General features: G+C 44.7%; 1 protein-coding gene across 4 annotated transcripts in view; it reads right to left on the minus strand.

The window, feature by feature from the left end:
* robo1 (roundabout, axon guidance receptor, homolog 1 (Drosophila)) overlaps positions 1-25,441 on the minus strand; it is a 302,907-nt gene that overhangs the window by 215,825 nt on the left and 61,641 nt on the right. Inside the window, exon 1 of one of the 4 annotated variants that reach the window (XM_074640505.1) lies at positions 2,221-2,987. The exons of 2 other annotated variants lie outside the window; for them this stretch is intronic. In XM_074640505.1, the coding sequence (XP_074496606.1) occupies positions 2,221-2,368 (148 nt within the window). In that variant the 5' untranslated portion in view covers positions 2,369-2,987. Of the gene's footprint in view, positions 1-2,220; positions 2,988-25,441 lie in introns of those variants that run through there. One more of the 4 variants, XM_074640510.1, reaches the window with a different exon arrangement.

Below are 25,441 nucleotides of genomic sequence, written 5' to 3' on the forward strand. Positions count from 1 at the left end.
AGTTGCCATGGTTTGTGTCTTATGTAGTTCTTGAGGTCGGCTATCCGTCATTGTGATTGCATGATTTAGATATTATAATAATACCCTAGCGTTAGCCTTTTGCTTAAAAGCAGATAGCTGCAATAATATCTGAATCATGCCATATAATGTTAAAGTAAGCCAAAATCGCTTTTTTTTTTCTTTTCAAAATGCTACCCATGTGTCGTCAAATTGATGTTTTCATTGGTTGTCAAATTGGTGAAAATATTTTTCCATTTGCTTGTGTTATTTGCATAACAACAAAATTTGCTCAGGGCCTCTGTATGTATGTATAGGTGATGACATACAAAGGCACTATTTTTACAGCTGAAAACAGCTGCCTGCTGCATTTTGGAAACAACATTGATGAGGGTGGGGAGAGAGAGAGAGAGAACCAAAACAGTGAGGTTGTGGGCTGTAAAACCAACCTCCTCCATATATACATAGTCATTTGATTCAATGATCATATCAAAATATTGATTATAGCAATTTTAAATAAGGTTGAAAACACTAAAGTTGCATCATTGGCAAGTACGTCAGTGGAATTGTCAGAAAACTGTTATGTGTTTGAAATGTGTTCCTGGATTCAGAGCTGTAAAACAAAGCAGAACCGCACACCTGTGTTTCCAGTGGATCTTAACTGAGTGAAACTTGTAACTTGCATATTAATGTGCATGAGTGTGAATCTCTCTGTTCTAGGTCCACAGAGAGGTGTTGGTTCAGGTAAAGGATGGCACAGACTTGGAGCTTTTAACCACACCATGAATGTATTACTCCTGCTGAAAAAATGCACATGTTATCAATAAAGATGACTGACAGGGAGAATGCACGTGAAGTACTGTATGAGCAGAGTAGAGAGAGAGTAGAGGTTGGGATCACGGTATAGAACGACTCTGAAATACTTGCCAAAGCTCAAGCTGTAAGTAGTAAACTGAGCCAAAATAGTCTTTCGTATATTTTATCAACAGCTGCAAATCAATCTTTTTGTATGGGCACAAAGAGATTTTGCCAAAGGGCTTGCAGAAGTGGTGCAGGTTTTTGTAAGAACTAAGTAAAATGCTTCACATAGCACTTCCAACGTGTAGTCCTCCAGCACAATTTTCTGTTAGTGGACTTACCAAACACTTAAAACACTTCAGCTCAGAGCCCTATAGATAGAATATTTTCAAATATAAAAAACACTTGACAGTGAGATGATGAGAAACTGTGGGATTTGGGAAATTTTACAGAATTAGAAATTGTATCTTCAAGTAGCTAAATATAACACCAAACTTCCAGTGTCATTGCCATCTGAACCTGTAAAAGATATCGCTTTCCATGCCACTCTGAGACCAGCTTGTGTCTCCTTGGGGAAGGCAAGTTGACCTGCTCCAACTTGACTTAGTGCCTCTTCCATCCCATTCCAGTCATTTAATCTTGGAACAGTATCAAGATAGCGATCTGCCTTTAACCTCCACCGAGGGGACGGACACAAAGGGACAAACTCCCCACTTCATCACTCAGCGTCAAGCGGTGGTGGCATGCCAAACAATCCCATTAGGACGGCAGCAGCTATGTCCTGAATCAACCGCAGCTCTCTGCTCATTTGAACATCCTCTCTCCTCCCAACATCCATGCACTCATGTGTCAGCATACATAATGAACTCACTCAGAGCTACACTTGGCTTTTACTCGGAGGAAATAGGCAGTCCCATCACTCTGAGTAGCTTTTTACAACTCAACACTGATCAATTAATGACTACGAATGAGACCCGGAGTGATATTCATACAGGAATGTTAGAGTGATGCTGAGAGAAAGAGGGGTGCGGGGAAAGGGATAATAAACGAGGAATTGCAACTCGCAGCAAATCCAACAGCAGAGAGGCACTTTTGCAGTCGCATACTTACTGGTACATCTTAAAGCTAGCAACACACACCAAGGTCGCTGGCCTCATATAGACGATTTATTTCACTCTCATATCTGGGTGCCTGTCACCGAGAAATGAGCTCAAACAGCAACCAAAGTAATAAAAGTTGCACACAATGTTTAATGATCTCACTTCAAGACTCCAAGGAATAAAAAAAAGAACAGTAAAATAAAAGTACAAAAGAGGTTTGACCTCGTTGGTCTTTTCATAAGGTAAATAAAAAAGCAAGAGGAAGAAGGAAAGGAAGTGAAGAAGAAGTGAATAAAGTGTAGCGGAGGGAGGAGGAGTTACTCACGGCTCCTGTCACCTTTCCACCTCCAGCTTCCCTTGTACTTCCCCGAGCCGTCCCCTGGTACACAGACTCCACTCAGCACCTCCGCCAGCACCACCAGCAGCAGCAGGGGCGTCCGCCCGCCAGCCATGCCTGCATCTGAAGCTTGCATCGGGGCTACGGCAGAGAGTTGAGGGCCATGGGGAGTGCTTTCCCACACTCAGTCATATCTCACGCAGCTGTATAAATCCAAAACAACAACAGCACGTCCTCCTCCTCCTGCTCGGCTTCCCTTGGAGCGTTAGCCCACTGAAGCCCCAGAGGGGTCACACACTCACCGCACACACACCTCCTCCTCTTCCTGGGAGATTGAAGGCAATAGCTTCACAGACCAGCATTGGTACCCAGGCAAAGTAAGCCGGGATTTCTGGAGCTTCACTCTGAAATATTCATCTGGTCTCTTCCTCTTTTTTAGTCCCTCTTGCAATCAGGGAGGTATTTATTGCAGTCCTGGTCAAAGCCTCAACCTGAGCTCAGTAGTAACAGCTCCCAAGAGCAGAGAGAGCACAGGAAGAAGCAAATTGTTTCCCTCTCGCAGAGCAGAACTTCTTCTTCGTGTCACAGCGTGGACCGGTGACACCGATGGCGACACATCACTGATCGAGCAGCAGCCACCACACAAGGCAGTGGCTGACTGAGTGAGTGTCCAGGAGTGTGTGTGTAAATGCATGTGCGTCCTCCCCCTCTCCCTTCGTCCATCCACCACTCGTCTCAGTTCACATGAGGCAGTGTTGATATGAAAATAAGGAATAAATCACAGAGATAGTTCACTACAGAGCAGCCTTGACTTTGTCAACAGAGCGTCTGAGAGACAGAAAGAGGGGGGGAGAGAGAGAGTACATCTAGCAGAGGAGGGAGGGAGGGAGATATGGAGGAGAGAGACTGAGTGAGACAAGCGTGGGGGGGTGTGAATGGCAATTTCTCAAGTGCAATGGCACTTGCGCTTTTGCACACCCATGATGCTCGTTCATGAGTGTATTTTCATCGTGGATGCCCGCACAGCCTGACTGAGCTCAACGGCTGTAACCTGTGCATGATTGTATGTAGGTGTGGGTGTGTGTGTGTGTGTATGTGTGTGCTACTGAAGCAGGTTCACTGTAACCTAATGCTTTCCCACATTTAAAACAAAAAAGAAAAACTGTTGTACCTGCATGCCCAGCCAACCGACCTGCCCAACATGCACCTGTATAGACAAGTACGCAGACCAGTTTGACTGGGTGTTAGTGTGTGTGTGTGATAGTAAGTCTGTAATTACTGCAAATAAATACCTGCAACACGGCTTAGAAAGCACGTCTGAACGATATCAGTTTTACAAAACAGTTAAACAGTGAATATGAATAATCTACAATAGTTTATTTAAAGGGAATGTTTGTAACTTCTTACACGTATAAATCAATCCCGGTCGGTGTCTCATGCGCACTCGCGTGTGACTACGCTGTTCAGACTCAGACTGCAACACAAACTACACGGAAGCACCAAAACGACAAAGTTGTATCTAGTGAATCCCGTCTGTTAAACAGTGTTGGCCGCGGTCGGAGGACGCGGGGGAGACCGTAGCTTTGATCTCCAGGACCGGAGTCTCTGCTGGACTCTGCTCCTCTGCTCCTCTGCCTGCCTTCACTCACACACCGCGCTCGTTCCCACTCTCTCGCTCCACCTCACGTGCATGCTGCTCACTCCACACTGCAGAAGAGTTAGTTTAGCTCTGAGAATATCTAGTGAATGTTCAGTGGACGTTTGTGCAGAAATAACTGCTGCAGCTCCTCCAGACCAACAGAGCTTTCCCGTGTCTTGTGAAGTGACGGGGCTCCGCAGAGAGAAACGTTATCGTCTCCGACCAAAACTCCGGTGTCTCCCCTGTTCCCTCCGGCCGCGGTCGGGAGGCTGAGGCAGGAAAAGCCAACACTAGGATCAGCATTGATTCATGGAGAGACCTTCGTCTGGTCAGCTAACATTACTGCCAAGCAGCTGAAATATAGAGTGATATTGTGCTTTTAGCTGCCGTGTGTCTCCTCACTGTGTAGAGCGATGCTCGTTCATGTCTATGTAGAGCGAGCACAAGCGCAAGCGCGAGCAACAGGACGCTGACTTTCTTTGACTTAATGGCCACAGGTGTCGCCTTTAACAAGCAATTTCTGATTCTTACAAACAGTCCCCTTTAAATTTTGGAGCTGAGAAATGTATCTCTTGTTCATTACTGTGAATAATTTCTCATCTTGAAATCAAAATTTGATGTAACCTGATGAATGCCCTTACTGTTCATTGTTACTATAATTGTCTTTGTATGCTGATTTATGCACTTGTATTGTCTTCCTTTTAATGACAGCATGCCAATAGGTTGGACTAAAAGCTGATTTAGGTGCACTTTAAGTGATGGGAATGTTTACGCACTAATAACCTCAAAAGGAAATTGCACTGTTTATTCTTTATATAATAAATTAATCACATTTTAGATTCTAAATCTGTAAAACAAGATAACAAGTGTAGTCTCGCCATTGTTTGCACCTCCAAGACCTTTTTCAGGAAAATAACGAGTTAACACTTTATAATGCAGCCCACAATTTACAGTGTAATAGTGTTGCATGAATTAGGCACCACTGAGACACTTACCAGGTCAAGACTATGGGGAGCAGGGGAGTAACAATTGGCTATTTTAGTGGAAAGGAGAAATAAATCATATTCTATAAATTATTCATCTTTGTAAATACTGGGGACCTTTGGGGTACAGCACTGGGAAACAAAAACACTTTCATTATTGTACCCCACACAGTTTTGGTAGCATATTATAACTGTACACTATTTTCCCCAAACCTCTGTCTTTTTCTTTTCCTGTACTGTACCCCGGAGGTAACCAGTATTTACAAAAACACTTACAGTATAATATATTTCTCCTTTCCTCCAAAATGCCCAAATGTTACCAGAGGACAACCTCTAGTTCTGAAAAGTGAAGCCAATGTGGAAGTGCCTTAAACTTGCATTCTTTCTAATAGTCAGCAGGGGGCGACTCCTCTGGTTGCAAAAAGAAGTCTGATTGAGTTTATGGTCTCAATCGCTAGTCTTCTTCAATACAGCATGATGATCATTTAGTAAATTATGGTCCCATTTAGAGTCAAATAGACCATAAACAACGGCCAAATACCAAGATGGCGACGGGCAAAATGCCGAACTCGAGGCTTCAAAACGACACACAAACCAACGGGTGATGTACGTCCACTTCTTATATACAGTCTATGATTGTTACTCCCTTGATCCCCATAGTCTGGTTTTTGAGTATTTTATTGGTTCCTGATTCATAGAAAATAAATTATCCCAGAAAATTACCATATCTTTCTTTCATGAATTCTTTCATGAAAGTGTCACACACACACACACACACACACACACACACACGCACACACACACGCACACACACACACACACACACACACACACACACACACACACACACGACAAAGAGTATTTCTGTAAAAAACAAGCTCAGCAAGTCTGGGTTTAGAGTTACAGTACAGCGCTTGTTTCCTCCGCCTGAGGCAGGTGAGTGCAGGTTAACGTGGGGAACTGGAAGTGTCAGCAGCACCTCCCCCTCTGCCCTCCCCCATGTCTCTCTCATATGCCCTTCATTACCGTTGTGTAAAATGCCATTACTGAGCGTGGACTGCTCCTAAACAAACACAATGTAATCCAAAGTAATGGGAATCTACAGAGTGAGAGAGGTCAGTTCGAGGAAGAAGAAAACTTTATACAGACTTGGTTGCTGAATGCTTTACGTCACAAGCTATTATAAAATATAGAATGTGAGTCTGTCTCTACATATGCTGTTCTCAAACGATCGCCTAATGTTCCTATTTCGTTGAATTGGTGTGGACAATGCCCTACAAAAGTGTCCCTATTTGTCAGTCATGTAATTCTGATGTAGTGGCCCCTTAAGGACCGTGCTCCTGGAGATGTAATTAATCCTGTTACATTAGCCACTGATGGAAGTCTGATTAAAACAGCTCTCTAATGATTAGGCCTTTGGAATAATTACCACTGCAGCGAGGACGGGCCACTTCAACCCCTCAGGACGCCAATCTAACATTCCTACTACCTGCGAAATGTCACTGCTAATGCCAACCGGAGACTTGGACAATGCCATGCAAATGACATGCAGGGAGAATAAATGGCGTGGCAAGTTAAAACAGGGGCAGCGTTTTACAAACTGTCTACAGGTAGCCTAATGTGCATGTTTTTAAGCTGAAGTGCATCTTTAATATGCAGCCTGAGAAGGAGATTAGCCTTGTGTTTACTCAGAGCCAAAGGGTATACCGCAGGTGGATAACACGTCAATCTTTATTGGATTCCAGCTGAACTGCACACATGAAACTCTAACGATTATTACTTTACAATTCAAATTGCTCCCATTCGGTCATTTCTCAGTGGATGCTGTGTTACTTACATGCAACTTATCTGCTGTAATATTCATCTATTTAGATAGGTTTGTGGAGTATTAATCATAGTCTTATATGTATATATATATCCTAAATTAATATCTTGGTCTGACAAGTCTGCTGTGTGTGTGTGTGCGTGTGCGTGTGCGTGTGCGTGTGCGTGTGCGTGTGTGTGTTCTTCTTTTGGCAAAAAAAGCACTACAGCTGTGGGGTACTTCACTGAAAAATGAAAACCGCGCACAAATAAATCTCATACATACTGTTATTAAAAATGACTTACACTCACACAATCACACATGGTGACTAGCTCTGGCAGTTTTGCTAATTAATATTAAAGTGATGGGCAATCACCCTGCTGGTTACCATCAAAGTAGTGCCAAACTACATCTAGTTTTCAATTTGAGGTCATTTTGAATTTTACATTTTAGGTACAATGTGTCTGAGAAACATTTTCTCATTTGGTAGCTGACTCAGCTGATACCGCTCCTCCTGAAAACTAAATGTTGTGTGATAATAGAGCAGCCTCCTCTAGTGTTTATAACTCCATAACACTGGTGATCGGTGGCACCACCCTGGACTCGTCTATCTCCTATCTACTACATCTGGCAGAACTCACAGGTCCTGCACACATCGTGTCAGTTGTCTGTGTCAACAGTAAGTCATAAGTCGTCTTTCAATTTGTATGCTGATTAGAACTTACCCGAATGCTTCAAAGCTTCGACCGCCGCCATGGTAACCGACCTGTCACGTCTCTGGCCTTGACTCCAGGAGTTTTTCAGTGTTCTGCTTTCCCTGGGTCTCCCCCTCCCCTGCCTGTGGGTGTGGCAGGGGCGCGGCTTCCTCATCAGGCACCTGGTCTCACTCTCCACTCTGCACTCTGCACCTGTCAACAATCACCTAATCAACCCACAGTACAAGAACACCAGCTTTCCTGCCAGTCCTCGCCAGATTGTTCTGCCTACCAGTTGGTATTTTCTCGGCCGCTCTGTATTCTACTTACCAGAGTTATTCTTATGTTTCCTAGTGCTTCTGATATCTAACCTTGTGTTCTCCTGTCTTCTGGATTCCAGTGCCAGCCTCCCATCGAGCCATCCTCACGCCGCCGCAGCTCATTCCTCCAGCTGCTCCACCCTGCTCAACAGCCTGCCTGTTCCCTGCCTTCTCCAGCGCCCTCACCACCTTTAATTATAATAAATCCACCTGACTTTCAACCACCATCCAGCTGTGTCTGTGTCTGCTTCTGGGTCCTAAACCAAAGCCCTCACAGAACAATCTGGCCACCATGGACCCAGCAGACACAGAGTCACTCCGCCATGCTTTAGCCTCCCAGGGTTCGCTGGTTGGACAACATGACAAGATCCTCCGTGAATTGGTGGAGAATCTGCGAGCTCTTTCCTCCAATGTCATCCAACTCGGCAGCCAAATGGACCAGGTCAACGCCCATCTCACAGCTTCATCTGCCACAGCAGCTTCACCAGCTGACCCCCCACCAGCGCTCCCAACGCCTCCACCAGGGCATGCCACCCCAGCCCCACTAGCTCGGGAGCCTTTCATTCCGACTCCAGAACGCTACTCTGGGGATTTGGGGGCTTGTGGGCGGTTCCTTCTCCAGTGTTCTCTCGTGTTCCAGCAGCAACCTACCACCTACGTTTCAGATAAGTCACGCATAGCATTTATGTTGGGTTTACTTACTGGCAAAGCTTCTCAGTGGGCTACAGCTTTGTGGGAGAGGCAGTCTCCTATTTGTAATTCTTACCCGGTATTTGTAGCTGAATTGCGAAAAGTTTTTGATCATCCTGTTCAGGGTAAAGAGGCTGCTAACCGTCTCCTCTCCCTCCGTCAGGGCTCTGGATCAGTTGCAGAGTATGCAGTTGAGTTTAGGATCCTGGCAGCAGAGAGTGGGTGGGATGAAGTGTCTTTACAAGGAGTGTTTGTTCATGGGTTAGCTGAGAATATTAAGGATGAGTTGGCTGCAAGGGATGAGACTGATAGTTTAGACTCCCTCATTTCCCTGTCCATACGCTTAGACAACCGTCTTCGTGAACGCCGTAGGGAGAGAGTCAGCCGCCCGCATGCCCCCACTTCTCCTTTCCAGTCCAAACCTGCCCCCCGGGTGATCCCTGACAGCCAGTTCTTCACCAGCCAGCCCCTCAGTTCCTCAGCATCACCCTCAATGGAGGAGCCCATGCAGTTGGGACGAGCTCGCCTCTCACCCTCAGAGCGCCAACGGCGAGTCAAGGCTGGTGTGTGTATCTATTGTGGCACGGCTGGCCACTTCCTCGCTTCTTGTCCTCACCGGCCAAAAGATTAGGCTCATCCGGAACTGGAGAGGCCCTGATGAGCCACACCTCCACCTCTCCATCAGCCCCTCACCCCCGAATGCAATTTAATGCATCCCTTGTGTGCCAGGGTGACTCTATCCCCCTTCTTGCTCTGGTTGATTCTGGGGCTGATGATAATTTCATTGACTCCACCCTCGTTACCCAAGCTGGGATCCCTGTTGAAGCCCTTCCTGCTCCTAAGGATGTCAATGCGCTGGATGGAAGGCTCCTGGCCCGCATTACTCATCACACTGTTCCCCTGAGTCTCATCCTGTCAGGTAATCATCACGAATCTATAAAACTGCTAGTTATTCCCTCACCTCATGCTCCTGTGGTCCTAGGTCAGCCCTGGCTTAAACTCCATAACCCCCATATTGATTGGTCCACCGCATCTATTGCTAGTTGGAGCACCTTTTGCCACTCCCACTGTCTCCAGTCAGCCCTAGCTCCCTCTCATTTAACTGCTGCTCCTACTTTTGAGCCCCCTGACCTCTCTTTAGTTCCTCCTGTGTACCATGGCTTAGGTGAGGTGTTTAGTAAGCAGCGGGCCCAAACCTTGCCCCCACATAGGCCCTATGATTGTGCTATAGACCTGCACCAGGGTGCCCCCCTTCCCTCGAGCCGTCTCTATAAACTCTCCCGTCCCGAAAGGGAGGCTATGGAGAAGTACATCAATGACTCACTAGTTGCTGGCTTTATTCGACCCTCCTCTTCTCCTGTTGGTGCCGGCTTCTTCTTTGTTGCAAAGAAAGATCACACTCTACGCCCCTGTATTGATTTCCGTGGCCTCAACGACATAACTGTTAAAAACAAGTATCCACTACCCCTCATCGACCCCTCTTTCGAGCCCCTGCACAAGGCCACTGTTTTTTCAAAGCTGGACCTCCGGAATGCCTACCATCTGATCCGAGTCAGAGAAGGAGATGAGTGGAAAACTGCATTTAACACTCCCCTGGGCCATTTTGAGTATCAAGTCATGCCCTTTGGCCTCACCAACGCCCCTGCAGTTTTCCAGGCCTTGGTTAATGACATCCTCCGTGACATGCTGAACCACTTCATTTTTGTTTATCTTGATGATATACTCATCTTCTCCCGGAACATGGAAGAACATGTCCAACATGTGAAGTTAGTGCTCCGTCGTCTTCTGGAGAACAAACTGTTTGTAAAAGCTGAAAAGTGTGACTTCCACGTGACTTCTGTGAGTTTTCTGGGCTTCATCATCGAGCAGGGGCAGGTGAAGACGGACCCAGCAAAGGTTCAGGCGGTGGCTGAGTGGCCCAAACCCACTACACGGAAACAGTTGCAGCGGTTCTTAGGATTCGCCAACTTCTACAGACGGTTCATTCGAGACTACAGTAGAGTGGCGGCCCCTCTCACACAACTCACCTCCCCAGCCATCCCCTTTACTTGGACGCGGGAGGTTGACATAGCATTTGACACTCTGAAACAGTTATTCACTAGTGCTCCAATTCTAACTCACTCTGATCCCTCTTTGCAGTTTGTCGTGGAGGTGGATGCCTCTGATTCAGGTGTGGGGGCCGTCCTCTCTCAGCGGTCTCCTAAGGATCACAAGCTGCACCCCTGTGCCTTCTTCTCCCGGCGCCTTTCTCCGGCGGAGCGCAACTACGATGTGGGAAACCGTGAGCTGTTGGCGGTGGTTCTGGCACTTGAGGAATGGAGGCACATGCTGGAAGGGGCTGAGCAGCCATTTGTAGTTTGGACAGACCACAAAAACCTCTCTTACCTCCGCTCTGCTAAACGGCTAAATTCCCGCCAGGCCCGGTGGGCTCTGTTCCTGGGAAGGTTTAACTTCATTCTCACTTACCGTCCTGGCTCACGCAACACCAAACCTGATGCCCTCTCCCGCCAGTCTGTCCCAGAGAAATCCTGCTCTAAGCCAGAAACCATTCTACCTCATTCCTGTGTGGTGGCCGCAGCTACATGGGAGATTGAGACCTGCATACGGGAGGCACAGCGCTCTCATCCAGACCCAGGTAATGGCCCTCCTAACTGTCTGTTTGTGCCTGATTCAGCCAGATCTCAAGTTCTACAATGGGGCCATTCATCTAAGCTCACCTGCCATCCTGGCTTCCACCGCACCCTCTCCTTCATCAAACGGCGGTTCTGGTGGCCATCCATGACCCGCGACACCCGTGCCTTTGTGTCCGCCTGCTCCGTCTGTGCCCGCAGCAAGGCCTCCCATCAACCCCCAGCTGGTCTCCTGCGGCCTCTGCCCGTCCCCTGCCGACCCTGGTCCCACATAGCTGTGGACTTTGTCACCGGTTTACCCCCGTCAGAAGGTAACACAATCATATTGACTGTGGTAGACCGTTTTTCCAAGGCTGTGCATTTTGTCCCTCTCCCTAAATTACCTTCAGCCACAGAGACTGCGGACCTCCTGGTCCTCCATGTGTTTCGTCTTCATGGCATCCCCCAGGACATCGTCTCTGACCGGGGACCACAGTTCTCCTCCCAGGTCTGGAAGGCTTTTTGCCAGGCTCTGGGTGCCACAGCTAGTCTCTCCTCTGGGTACCACCCTCAAACGAATGGGCAGACGGAGCGGGCAAACCAAGATCTCGGGGCAGCCCTGCGTTGTGTCACTGCTCACCACCCGTCCTCCTGGAGTAGACAGTTACCCTGGGTTGAGTATGCCCATAACTCACTCACCAGCGCCGCCACAGGTATGTCCCCCTTCATGGCCTCTCTAGGCTATCAACCTCCCCTCTTCTCAGTCCAGGAGGTGGCTGTGGCGGTGCCATCGGTCCAAGCCAACATCCAAAGGTGTCGGCGGATTTGGAGAGAGGTCCGGTCTGCCCTTCTCCGTTCAGCTGTCCGGAATCAACGCCTTGCTGACTGCCATCGATCCCCTGCACCCACTTACCAACCCGGTCAAAAGGTATGGCTTTCCTCCCGTGACTTGCCCCTTCAGGTGGAGTCCCATAAATTGGCTCCCCGATACATTGGACCTTTTGAAGTTGACAAGATCATTAATCCCACTGCTATCAAGTTAAAGTTGCCTTCATCTCTGAGAGTCCACCCCACGTTCCATGTTTCGCTGCTTAAGCCTGTGTCTTCCAGCCCCTTGTGCCCTCCAGCCGAACCCCCTCCACCCCCCCGGATCATCGACAATCACCCTGCCTTCACTGTTCGGCGGATTCTGGACGTCCGTCGCCGAGGTCGGGGGTTCCGGTTCTTGGTTGACTGGGAGGGTTATGGCCCAGAGGAACGCTCATGGGTCCCGCGCAGCTTCTTTCTGGATGCCTCCCTCATTCGGGACTTTTATCGGGAGCATCCAGACAAGCCTGGGGCGCCCGGAGGCGCCCGTTGAGGGGGGGGTCCTGTCACGTCTCTGGCCTTGACTCCAGGAGTTTTTCAGTGTTCTGCTTTCCCTGGGTCTCCCCCTCCCCTGCCTGTGGGTGTGGCAGGGGCGCGGCTTCCTCATCAGGCACCTGGTCTCACTCTCCACTCTGCACTCTGCACCTGTCAACAATCACCTAATCAACCCACAGTACAAGAACACCAGCTTTCCTGCCAGTCCTCGCCAGATTGTTCTGCCTACCAGTTGGTATTTTCTCGGCCGCTCTGTATTCTACTTACCAGAGTTATTCTTATGTTTCCTAGTGCTTCTGATATCTAACCTTGTGTTCTCCTGTCTTCTGGATTCCAGTGCCAGCCTCCCATCGAGCCATCCTCACGCCGCCGCAGCTCATTCCTCCAGCTGCTCCACCCTGCTCAACAGCCTGCCTGTCCCCTGCCTTCTCCAGCGCCCTCACCACCTTTAATTATAATAAATCCACCTGACTTTCAACCACCATCCAGCTGTGTCTGTGTCTGCTTCTGGGTCCTAAACCAAAGCCCTCACACGACCTCTAAATCAGTATTCGAACGCTTTGTTTTTTGTTTTTATTCTGTAAGTATGTAATAATAATATATAGATCTCCAAATAGCCCATGAAATCAGGAATAATCCCACAACATTATTCACATCATCATGTGAGGGATAATGTACAGCGAGCCAGTCATTCTTGTGAAATAAACCCTGACAGGGCAGTGAAGTGGTTTATTTCACAACAATGACCTAGCTGTACATTATCCCGCTTATTACACGGCTACTTACTTAATCAATAATTTTACACAAAAACGGTCCTCCAGAGTCCAACATCAGAACTGCGCCCATAGCAACGGTCTGTTATAAAGAAATAACAGACCGTAGAACGCCGTGATTGACCAATCAGAATCGACTATTCAACAAAGCCGTGTAATAATAATTATGAGTTATTTTCAGATGGATATCTCAGTTTGTTGTGTGTAGAGGTGCGTGTGTGTACAGTAGTGCGTCAGCGGCACTGTACCAGGCACTGAAACAGAACATGTCAGCTGCACAGAAGACGTCAGAACACGCTGCGCTGCACCTTTGAATATTTCTTACCGAAGCTTCGAAGCCCAAAAAATGGTAATCGGGACAGCCCCGATGCTGATAGCAAAAAGTAATACATATAAGCTGCCCGATAACGAGCCTCAACCATATTGTGTCTCATAAAATGTCTTGAGGGAACAAAAGAAAGGATGAAGCACATTATCCCTAGCTGAATAGCAGCTCTAACACTGCCCTGTGACATGGTCTCAATCTCTTTCACAAGTCTTGGTGTAAGGTTTGATGCACAATTAAACTTTTAGAGCTATCAAAAACCTTCCAAGACCTCCTTCCTCAACAACATGGCCAGATTCCATCCCACCAACCTGAGATGCAGAGGAGCAAGTACTCTTCACTGGGATCCTTGGCTGGAGTCTCCAGAGACTCCAACATATTCAGTGCAACACCGCTAAACAGAGAGTGAAAACACCATCACGCCACACCCTCCATGTACCAGCTCCATCTGACTTTCAGTGCAGCTACAGACTCGCAGCTCCCTGCTGGAAAGAACTGCTAACCCTCGCAATCCTCCTAACCTCAGATCAAATGACTACCCGCAGGACTGAGCGTGATAAAATGCTTATGGTTAGAAAAGTATCAAAATGCTTAGTATTAGCATTATATCCCTGCACTCATGTTTTAGTGGAGCAACAGTGAGCTACGTGTTCTGGCTGGAAACTGCTGTCTAATGGTGTTGAATAGCTTCAGGAGCTGAGGGAAGAAACACACACATACACACATCGTTTCTACGAGCCAAGAGAGATTCTCTGTATGACCTTGTGCATTAAAGTGATTTAATAATAACTGCCCTGTTGTATGCAATAAACCCTGGTCAAGGTGGTGGCTTCTTTCTTTCTTTCTTTCTTTCTTTCTTTCTTTCTTTCTCTTATGCATTTTCTCTGTCATATTTAATCACTCTCGAGAATATTCATTTTTTGTCAAGCGGACAACTGACAGAGAAAACATAACTGAAGATTATAGCATGGTAGTGTTTCAGAGCATGCATCTCTCACAGTTCAGCCACAATATAAAATTGAAATGAGATCCCGATTATAATGTGTGCCTCTCTCCTCCATGTAAGTCAGTATGGTGTTTACGAAGCTCATTCTGGCCATCGTGATGTGACAGCAGGGTGGATGGGTGGTCCAAAGACACCCAGCAGGGATGAACAGGCGACACTAGTACACAGCTTGGAGCACAGCAAGAGATTCAGGGGAGGGGGGGGGGGACTGGCACCAAGAGAAGAAGAAAAGGCTGGCCCATGGGAGGATGAACTACAGTCAGATATTTCTTTTTGAAAACTTGAAGATTTGACTTTATCTTGTTGTCTTGACACAAAGAGAGAATGTTTCTTGATGTGAACATCCATCAGTAGCACCCACCGCATGCCACATCTTATCCTCTAACATAAACAAATCTATATCTGCTCAATATTCTATTTAAGGTGGTGTTAAACTTGGCACAGTGGCTGTCAATCTGTTGCAGCAACCGTACTTTTCAGTTTTTCCACATCACAGCATTACTATGTTACAAGACAGTATGGTTGTTAAGGCAAAAGCCAAAATGTTAAGATAAGTGATTGATTTTTATTCTATTTTTCATATCTAAGTTGCTCTTTAAATATCATGTGTGTAGTGGTAGGTCAGCGCTAAGCAGCTGAGTTCACCTGAGATGTAGGAGGAGATGCCAGGTTAATTCCAGGTGGGAATCTGTAAACAGGATTCAGACCTGCTGGGTCTCTTTTGTGTGTGACTTGGTCGACATTCCTGCAGGGAAAATACGTAAAGCTGCAGGAAAATAGGGCTTCCATCAGCGTATAGATGACCTCAGAGATGCTATTGGTATGTATACGTTTCTTGAGTGATAATGATAATTTGTAAACAACATGATATAGATGCTTATTATTGATAATCTGTTTAAGAGCTGTGGTGGTGCGCAGGTTGCCGGTGATTTATTTGTGGCCGGTGCTTGTATGTTATATGTGCCAATAAATGATTAAATTTAATTATTTAATTTATTCGGCTTGAGCAGCGTTGTGTTCATATTTTGATCAAGTACATTTTTATGGTGTTGGTTACTGGTTATATTTGACATTATTATGGCGTTTAATCCGATGGTTGATATATGATGGAGTTAGGTAATGATAGTATGTTTTGTGGTGATTATTATCAGTATAAAATTGCATGTATGCTTTTGGGGGTATATTATTGTCGGGATTTATTATTTCTTAGATGTACTTATAATTGACCTGATTTATTTGAGCGTGATTAATAATAATGGTAATAATAATACCTATTGGTAAATTACTGTTGATTTTGGTTTGTTTGGAGGTAACAAAAGTAACAAATGTGATGATGCTGATGAAATGTGAAGCAGATAAAAGGAAAGGAAATTATCCAGCACTTGTTGTTCAACCATCAACCATCAACCTCCTAACAACCTCCTAACATCAGTCTTCTAGCAATCTTCAAACAAAGTTCAACATCAAGGAAATGATCTGTTTGCATTGTTATGGACTTTAATAAATGCAGGAGAAAGGAGTGAGTTGTCCTGTGCGTCCTCTGCAGTGCTCTAAGCCATTTTGGGGTTCAGGCAGATGTTGAGCAGAAAAGCCCAAAGAACTCGATAATGGTTCTTCACTGGTATACTTAAATGTATAATTCAACACTTTGGAAAATGCACTTATTCTCTTTCTTGCTGAGAGTTAGATGAGTTAATTGATTTCATTCACAATAAGTGTGAAGCTCCAGCCAGCAGTCAGTTATCTTAGCTTAGCACAAAGACTGGAAACAGGCAGAAGGTCATGAGTGGTATCAATCTTCTCACCCAACTCGCTGCAAGAAAGCAAATAAGCGTATTTCTCAAAATGTCTAAATATTTAAAGGGGACATATTATTTCTTCATACAGCTCATTTTCAGGTTCATACTTGTATTTCTAGTTTCTACTAGAACATGTTTACATGCTTTAATGTTCTCATACTCACCCTCTGTCTGAAACACTCTGTTTTAGCACCTGTCTCTTTAAGAACCCCTCCTGAAAAAGCCCAGTCTGCTCTGATTGGCTTGTGAGAAAAATATGGTGCACCTTCGCAAAGGTAGTCGAGGTAGTTCTCAAGCTGTGGGCGGTATATTGTGATGAGCCTGCATGTGACAGGAAGGAAAGTCGAATCTGAATGGCTTGTTGAATCACATGTTTTCTGATTAGGCAGCCCACAAAAAAAGTGACTGGGTTGTCTTATTTTACAGTTTGTTGGTTGGTAGACACTCCAGATACCCAACTGTATGTGCACAAGTTTTTCATGATATGTCCCCTTTAAAGGCAGAATGAGTAGGATTTTGTAACATTCAAAGTTGGCCCCTCCTCTCCGGCTCAATAATACTAGCCAGCGAGTTTAGTGATCTTCAGTCTAATGGGTGTAGTATTTATGTCCAGACAGGAGAATTTAGCGGAGCTTCCGACTCAGACGACACCGATTACAGTGTCAGCCGGAGCAGAACAGATCCCCGGGGGAGAAGAGGCTGAGGAGTGACAGCTGGAGGCAACACAGTAAAATGAAAAGAAAAGAGAGAATACAGACAGAGGGCAGGTCGGTCTCTGCAGATACAGACACGCCACACACTAGTGGGTCAGAAGTGATGATTGAGAGGGATTCTTTTTGTATCAGTCCATACATTGTTTTGTTTTTTTAGGAAAATCTTACTCATTGTGCCTTTAACTTTGCAAATGTCTTAAATCAAGTAGTGTAAATCTGTAACCTTCTAATACAATAACTAACAGTATGTCTTTTTCGGTGCATTTGATTAGAATTTTAATTATAATGCTTTGGAGGAAGGCAGATGGAGCATAAATTAGCCATCGGGACTCTGGCTCTACAGTGACACTGTGTGATGACAGACTTCTTTTTTTTTCAACCTGCATACCAGAGTTCTAAGCGATTCATATTTCATTACTGTCTCAACCTTCAGAATGCAAAGAGAAATCTGGACCTATCCACATGTATAGAGACGGGGTGTCGACCCGAACTAAGAATTACTGCGTGACACACGGCTCAGTGACATCTAATCTACAGGTTGTAAATACGGGATCTGTGCCGCTACCTTTGGGGTACTCCCCAAAGGTAGCGGCACAGATCCCGTACAGTACAGTACAGTACACAGTACTGTTCTTGGAAAACACACATCACTGCATCTGCTGCAGAGCCCCTGCTGTTTCTCAATGAGTTATGTTCAGCATGTATGGAGGACCACACCCAGCATTCCTTGCGTGGCCAGGTTACGACGGTCCTCTCAATCAACACCGTTGTCCCACCCACACCTCCAGCCCGCTATCCGTCTTCTCCAATACACACACACACAGAGCCGCCCCCTCCAACGCCACTCTCCAATCAATAAGAAGTCACAGGAGGGACCAGGCTGAAGGTTAATGTGTGCAGGGAAAAACACATGTGATCACTTACAAAGACATACTGGGAAAGAAACACCTGGCACAAATTTACTGTAGCTGCACGTTTGCAGTCTAAATAAGAAAACGGTTTTAACCTGAAATGTGTCATTTATTTATGTTCACTCAGATATAATATAGTAAACGAGCATTGGAAGGGGTTGCTCTATTTGTGCTACTATAATTTAAAAGTGCAGTGTGCAGGATCTGGCAGCACCTAGTGGTGAGGTTACACATTGCAACCAACTGAAACTTCTCCTGTGTGCCTTGCGTGTAGGAGAACTAGGATAGACGATGTGAAAACGCGATCGGCCCTATCTAGAGCCACTGTGTGGTTTGTCCGTCATGGCCGACTGTAGAAACATGGCGGCCAGCTCTGTGAAGAGGACCCACTCTGTGTCATGGATGTATAATAAGACCTAGATACTGTGCTGCCGCTCAGCCTTGCTTGCAATTTTTCCAGTGGCCCCTCACGGTATTGCAGCAAAAAATGCCCCTGCGGCCCAAAAAGCGTTTTCTCCATAGAGCAATATTATAAAAGAGACATCTAACATCTAAAACTGTTGACAGGACACCTCAAAACTGCAAACAAGGTCGATTATGACTGTTTCTATTATGACTTTTTGATCCATGGAGGTTTTATATTTGTAAATCCTTATTTGATCCGAGAAAAGTGATTTAAGAATCTACGGCATCATCACAATGTAAAATCTATGGGCCGAGCGGGAGGAGCCCTACTGCGCATATTCAGTGGGCTGCGTACCACGTAGCTAGAAAACCTCTCTGACGTATGCACCAGGCAAACAATTCTCATCGGAATGAATAGGCGCCATCTTGTGGTCCAGTATCCAGTTCTTATAATACGTCTATGCTATGTACAGTATGTAGATATAAATGACTCATTCTGAGGCAACGAAAACACAACAATTTAGGTGATTATACACTAAAGAAAACATATTATATTCCATTTCTGCCAATAGATTCCCCTAAATGTTACATACTGTTCCTTTAATCTCTCTGGAAGAGTCCCATGGAGCTTGTCTGTGAGTCCAGCAGTCAATAAAACTGTATGATTTTGCAACAGCTTTGGGAAAAATACGTATGTCAAGTTTAATGAAATCTACAGTGTGCATATTTTGAAGCGCTATGATTAGACTCACAAACTAACTGTGATATCATAGCATTGACATTCAAGAGAAAGGTAGAATGACTAAATAAAGCAGATTGTTGTTTATATCATATGATTTTATTATAACGAACTGCTGTACTAACACTAGCATCTGCTCTTTCATAGAGACTAACAGGGCTAATGTCATCTGCCTCCCCACCCTCCACCCTCCACCCTCCACCCCAAAGTCCTGGTTTCATTCCCTGTAATGGCTGTCGTCAGCGGTCTCACCTTGCAGTGAGATTCCAGCCTGCAGCACTATCTTCCAGATCGCACAACACACTGTGATTTACAGCTGCTGTTGCTGCAGGGCCATCTGGACCATAACCACTCCTGAATACTCAGCATTACACTCTACATCCCTCTCTCTCTCTCTCTCTCTCTCTCTCTCTCTCTTACTCTCTCTCAGCACACACTTCATGTTTGCCGTCTTCTTTTGCATAAATCCATATTCCCCGTTTCTCACACATTTACATGCAAACTCTCTTTTTGGATTTTCTTTGCACACATGTACATGTGTTCTATCTAGAATCACTCATGTTCACTTGATCTATGTTATGCTAAGTGTAACTGGATTCAAATGCATAACAAAAAAGGCAAAAATGAGCATGGCTCACATCCCCCCGCTTACAACTTGACCCCTACTAAAGTAGGACCAAAGGTTTTGCCCTTTTGGAACTAATGGAACGAGTTCTACTCCGGAAACGAAATTAAAGTTGAAAAAATTGAAATGGCAGACAGACGGACAGACAGACGGACAGACACGCAGAACGCTATATACTATGTTGTCGCGGGGGTATAATAATGCATTTTTATTGTTAATACATGAAATTGTATATATATTCAATATAATATTCAAACAGTCATTTTGAAAATGTGGCACAAGACATGTACCCTAACACAAATGTTCTTTCTTTTCTTTTTTCTTTCCCATTTGTACTGTAACTACTATCCATGCTTCCCATATGGAATAGATAGTAACTGAAGCAGCTGAAAGTATTCAAATATATTACTGAGTTTGCATAATGCATGGACAGTACAATTCAATCTTTCCCTTTCTCTCTTGTGAACATGCTCACACAGAACAGGTTCACACTCACAGCAAGGGCAAATTTGCTCATCCTCTTCCAACGTGGTGCTTTCGCTTGCACAAAAACGCTGCCAAGAGCACTTAAGTTGTAAATTATGTTTGATATGGGCCCGTTATTAGCGGACTCCCCCTTCAGTGAGGCTGCACTTAAGACACCTGCACTCTCCACCGTGTGGAGTCTTTTGCAGAGTCCACACAAAATCCGTGGGAACACACACCATCTGAACCCGGACACACTGGCTTTAATCCAAGTACACAGGTGATAATCACATAACCCTCGGTGTAAATGTGCTTCATTTGTGATTATGGGATTGTCATAACTGCGGATGTGGATCTTTTAATGCTCCGTGCGTCTGATTCAACGCGTCTCTAAAGAGCCTTCTGCTGCAGTTTGTGTTCACTGGAGTGTGTGATGAGAACCAGCTGAGACATCTGGTGTCGTATAAAAAGGTGTTAGAGCATTAAGAGCATGCAGGCTTCAAAAAGAGCAGCCAAATATACAATACAGCAGATGTAAGGAGGGTGCTGATGAGGTCAGCTGCTGTAATATGACGATCGCCCAGCAGGAGGCGGTGTTGGATTCACTCAATATTAAGATGAGCTACCTCAGCCACTGATTCCACCCCAGGGAGGTCCGGGTTTAGGTGTTGAAGTGACACCTGGAAGCTGGATCCTGGATTTAGACCCTTTTAGATTAGATCTGTCAATCAGCCGCTCTCTATCTACAAGATCACTTACACCATGGATTGATTGGAATAAATTATTTAAAGATCATATACATGTACACAACCCTCCATCCTCTAAGAGCTTCAAGGACGAGCACCGTCTTGAGTCGATTGGTTAGAGGAGAGGAGAATGTGAGACACAATCACACTGAATAGTGGTGTCATTTACAGAGCAGTGGTTTGATTTGTTGCAGTTAACTCAAGACAGTCCCATTCAGCACAAGATACAGAGCACAAAATATGAACTGCTTTATTTCTCTGAAGAATATTAAAGGGATAGTTTGGGTGTTTTTAAGTGGGGTTGTATGAGGTACTTATCCATAGTAGGTGCATTACCTACAGTAGATTGCCCCTGGCATCGAGAAACAGACAGGAGCACCAGCACCGTAGCAAAGCAATACGGTGCCGTAGACGGGGACGGCAGAAAAACGTATTTTAGCCACTTTTTGTCCAACCCAGTCTCACAGGAAGGTGTATAAATACCACGCTATACACGAACATTCCGCGTGTCATGAGTACGCATTTTAGCATTTTCGCGTGTCATTTGTACCCCGCTTCTCACGTGTCATTTATACGCCACACAAAGGTCTGCAGTTAGGTTCAGGCAAGAAAACCACTTAGTTAGGGTAAGGGGAAACGTCATGGTTGGACTTAAAATAAGTAAGTAAACTAAGTAAAACACGTACGGAAGCAACTACGGAAAACACGTCACAACCATCCACAAAAAAACACGTGAGAATCGTCACGTGACAAACATCACGAACGTAACATACAAAACAAAACACCAGTCAATAACGGTCTGGAACACGGGTCTCCTGTTTAAAAGTCCAGTGTTTGTTGGGCCTCCATCCACAGCACTGTACTGCTTTCTCCAGTGTCGATACTCCTGTCAGTTTCTCCAAGCTGGGGGCGTGCCGACCGTCTTCTACTATAAGTAAACCCCACTTCAAAACACCCAAACTATCCCTTCAAGTCTGTAACATCAGCTCAAGAAATGGAATAAAAGTTAGTTTTTTATATAAGGTGAGTATCATTCTTCTGCTTCTGGAGAGCTTTGGATGTACAGGCAGACTGAGAGTAGATCTGTTAGTAGACCAGGAGAGGTGCTTTCACTTTTATGATTACCTTTATTTCTTTCTGGCCTTCAATTTACTTCTGTGAACTGTGAAAACCTCAGCATCCATACTGTATGTGTATGTGCAGATTATGCACATGCAGCATGTACACGTACACTATCTCATGAGTGTGTGTGTGTGTGTGTGTATGTGAGTGTGTTCCTATTAGGTGTTGCATTGCACAGAGGGACACTTAAAATAAAACTACATCTCACTATCTTTTGTGCTGCAACTAAGATATTGCATACGCTAGAAGAAAATCTCTAAAGGGCTGCAAAAGTTGTCCACATAAAACCTTTACATCATAAAAGTGTATGGGAATACACATGCATAAAACAAAAAATATTGAAGCTACATTTATTTGTAAATCAAACTGTAGCACCATCTGTTGTATGAGGCAGAAGATAATAATAGGAAGGACATATGAAATACATCCTCTGGCCAGCAGATGGCACTCTCTGATAGTTAACCAACCTAAACCTTTAACAGGGCTCTGAGACTCACTGACTGGTTCTATTCTTCATGTGTGCATGTTTCCTACCTCATACAGTACCTACTGTTGGTTTGAGTTCAAATTGAAACTTATTTGAACCTTTTAGTTAATAACAGAGTACAGAAGAAACCAGTTGGCTCCCCCTTCAGGGGAAAGGGAAAGGAATTCAATGTTGCTGTTAATTACTCATTCAAAATGGTCCCACAAAGAATACATGCATGTATGCCACTGTCTTTGTATTGATGCCAGGCTGCACGATACATATTACTTTATTATCTCTATGTGATTTTGTGTTTGCAAAATTTTAGGTTTAACCCCTTACCATTTCACCCCCTTTTTTCAGAGGGGTAGGGTGGGTGATAGGGGATGTTCAGGGCTAGATAAAAAGTCAACAGTATTAGTCACACAGAAGTGGTGTGCATCATCTGAAAGCTGGGAACCTGAAGATTAATCTGAGATGCAGCCCAGCACTGTGTGTCAAATTGTTCAAGTCATGAATAAGAAATAAAAATCAATTAAATAAAATAAATTGTGAAAGTGTATAAGGGCATAGAACATTATTATGGAAGTATATGATGGTCATCCCCATGTCTATCATAAGTTCCAGGAGCAATTTCTGGGTTGATACCGTTTGTTACACAGATTTTATGTTAAATTTAACAATTTTTTACCATTTGAGAATTGATAAAAAATTATCAATAATCCCTCCAGAATACCACATGAAGACACCAAGACCTTGAGGAACACCATAGAAAAAGCCATGCTGTGATTTGGTATTGAAAACTTTTGACATTTGGAGATTTCTGCAAGAATTGCATTTTTCAGTGATGGATGGCGAGGCACTTGTGTTCTGGAAACTGCTCAGAAACCCACTTATTGTCAATCTAGCTAGGAAAGCCCTCCATCCTCTGAATGCTCTAGGTCTCTAGTCTGATCCATCCATCCTCTGAATGCTCTAGGTCTCTAGTTTGATCCATCCATCCTCTGAATGCTCTAGGTCTCTAGTTTGATCCATCCATCCTCTGAATGCTCTAGGTCTCTAGTCTGATCCATCCATCCTCTGAATGCTCTAGGTCTCTAGTTTGATCCATCCATCCTCTGAATGCTCTAGGTCTCTAGTTTGATCCATCCATCCTCTGAATGCTCTAGGTCTCTAGTTTGATCCATCCATCTTCTGAATGCTCTAGGTCTCTAGTCTGATCCATCCATCCTCTGAATGCTCTAGGTCTCTAGTCTGATCCATCCATCCTCTGAATGCTCTAGGTCTCTAGTCTGATCCATCCATCCTCTGAATGCTCTAGGTCTGTAGTTTGTGGCTGTAAAGTTTCATGAGGCTGTGATTATCCTAGAGGTGTTTTATACAATGAGGTAAAGTTTCAAAAAATGGTCTCACTATATGAAATGTCTACTATGGGGACTAACATCATCACACATATTGGATCCAGAGCAGTCTCGGCTTCCCAGTTATACCCAATTTATGCAATTCCAAGACCCCAGTATGCAGAAATATATAAACACATCATTTTAGAATATGCAAAAATAACACATTTGTACTGCATGTAAACAACTGCATGATTTTTGCCCCAAAATGCATGGAATTATGATAAAGTGGGCATGTCTGTGAAGACGAGACTCGTGGGTACTCATAGAACTAATTTTCATTCACATGTCTTGAGGTCAGAGTTCAAGGGACCCCAGTTTTTCCTTGCCAAAATAACTTTTAAGCGTTATTTTACATTAATCCTAAAAAGCTAACATAACATGGTTGGTATCAATGCATTTCTCAGGTTCTCTAGGTTTCATATGATACGAGCATTAGAGATTGGTGCAAATATGATTAAAAAAAGTTATTTCTATAAAATGGTCACTATATCCTGACAGTAGTATATGAAACAGGTAACCTGAAAAAAATCATGTTCCTCTGGTGTCATCCGGTGCTCCTAACGGCATCTGCAAGATTTCACAGACCGGAGGAAAACAAACAGTATGAGCTGATCTGAGGTCTGCTGTCCAGCTGCTGTCTATGAGAGCAGGCTGTCAGTCACTCGCGAACTCTGATCAAACGATCAAACTAGGCAGCGCTAAGCCAATATGAATCAATATTATGTAACGTTAATGTCTATTTCTCTCCTCAGATGTTCTCAGAATCATCTTGTAGTGCACGGTTTAGCTGTAAAATGAGAAAGTTTGTGGGGCCGCTGTGAAAACCGGTGAAGGAACACCAAGGTCCGGTCACATGACCGGAGCACAGCCAATAGGAACGCGCTCTCTCTCTGAAATGACCTGTGATTGGTCAAAGTCTCCCGTCACGGGCTAGATGTTCTAAAGCCTGAAAACAGAGCCATGAGGAGGAGCAGAAGTCTAGTTTTCTCTCAGAACACTTGAATTACAATATGCTGAAAGGTTATTATGGGATTTTTGCCCAATGATGCCAAAAATATTCTGTCTACTGCCACTTTAAGCGGTTAATACTTTATATCTTCTAATTTTGCATTGCTACCATGAAAAATCTGTAATGCTTCAGTTCCAACATAGAGGTGAAGTTCTATCCACTTCCAAAAGAGGGCAGTAGAGTCTCATGTTGTGAGGCTGTCGGGGCCACAGCTTCCCCACAGCTCCGACTGCTCATGCGATCCTTTCCTTGAGCACATCCTCCTCATGCTGTTTCATTGGGACTAATTACAGTGTCCTTCATCAAAAGCAAAAAATGTTAATGATTGATCTGGTTTGTTCCAATACTGATGCCAAAATGGCTGCACTGGGTAAGCATTCACTAATTGGTCAAAGTAAACACACAGGCATACACAGCTAAAGTTTATGCTGACATAATGCTCACATTAAATACTCAAGTCTCTCTCCTCCTCCTCTCCCTTCAGACCCCCCTATCGGCTTTATTCTCACACTCTTTTTTTACACTGTTTCCTCTTTCTCTCTCTGTGAATTGACAGACCAATAAGCCTTTAATCCCTTTAATACAAACTTCCAACAGAAT

This window comes from Sebastes fasciatus, chromosome 7 (assembly GCF_043250625.1).
Source record: "Sebastes fasciatus isolate fSebFas1 chromosome 7, fSebFas1.pri, whole genome shotgun sequence".
NCBI lineage: Eukaryota > Metazoa > Chordata > Actinopteri > Perciformes > Sebastidae > Sebastes > Sebastes fasciatus.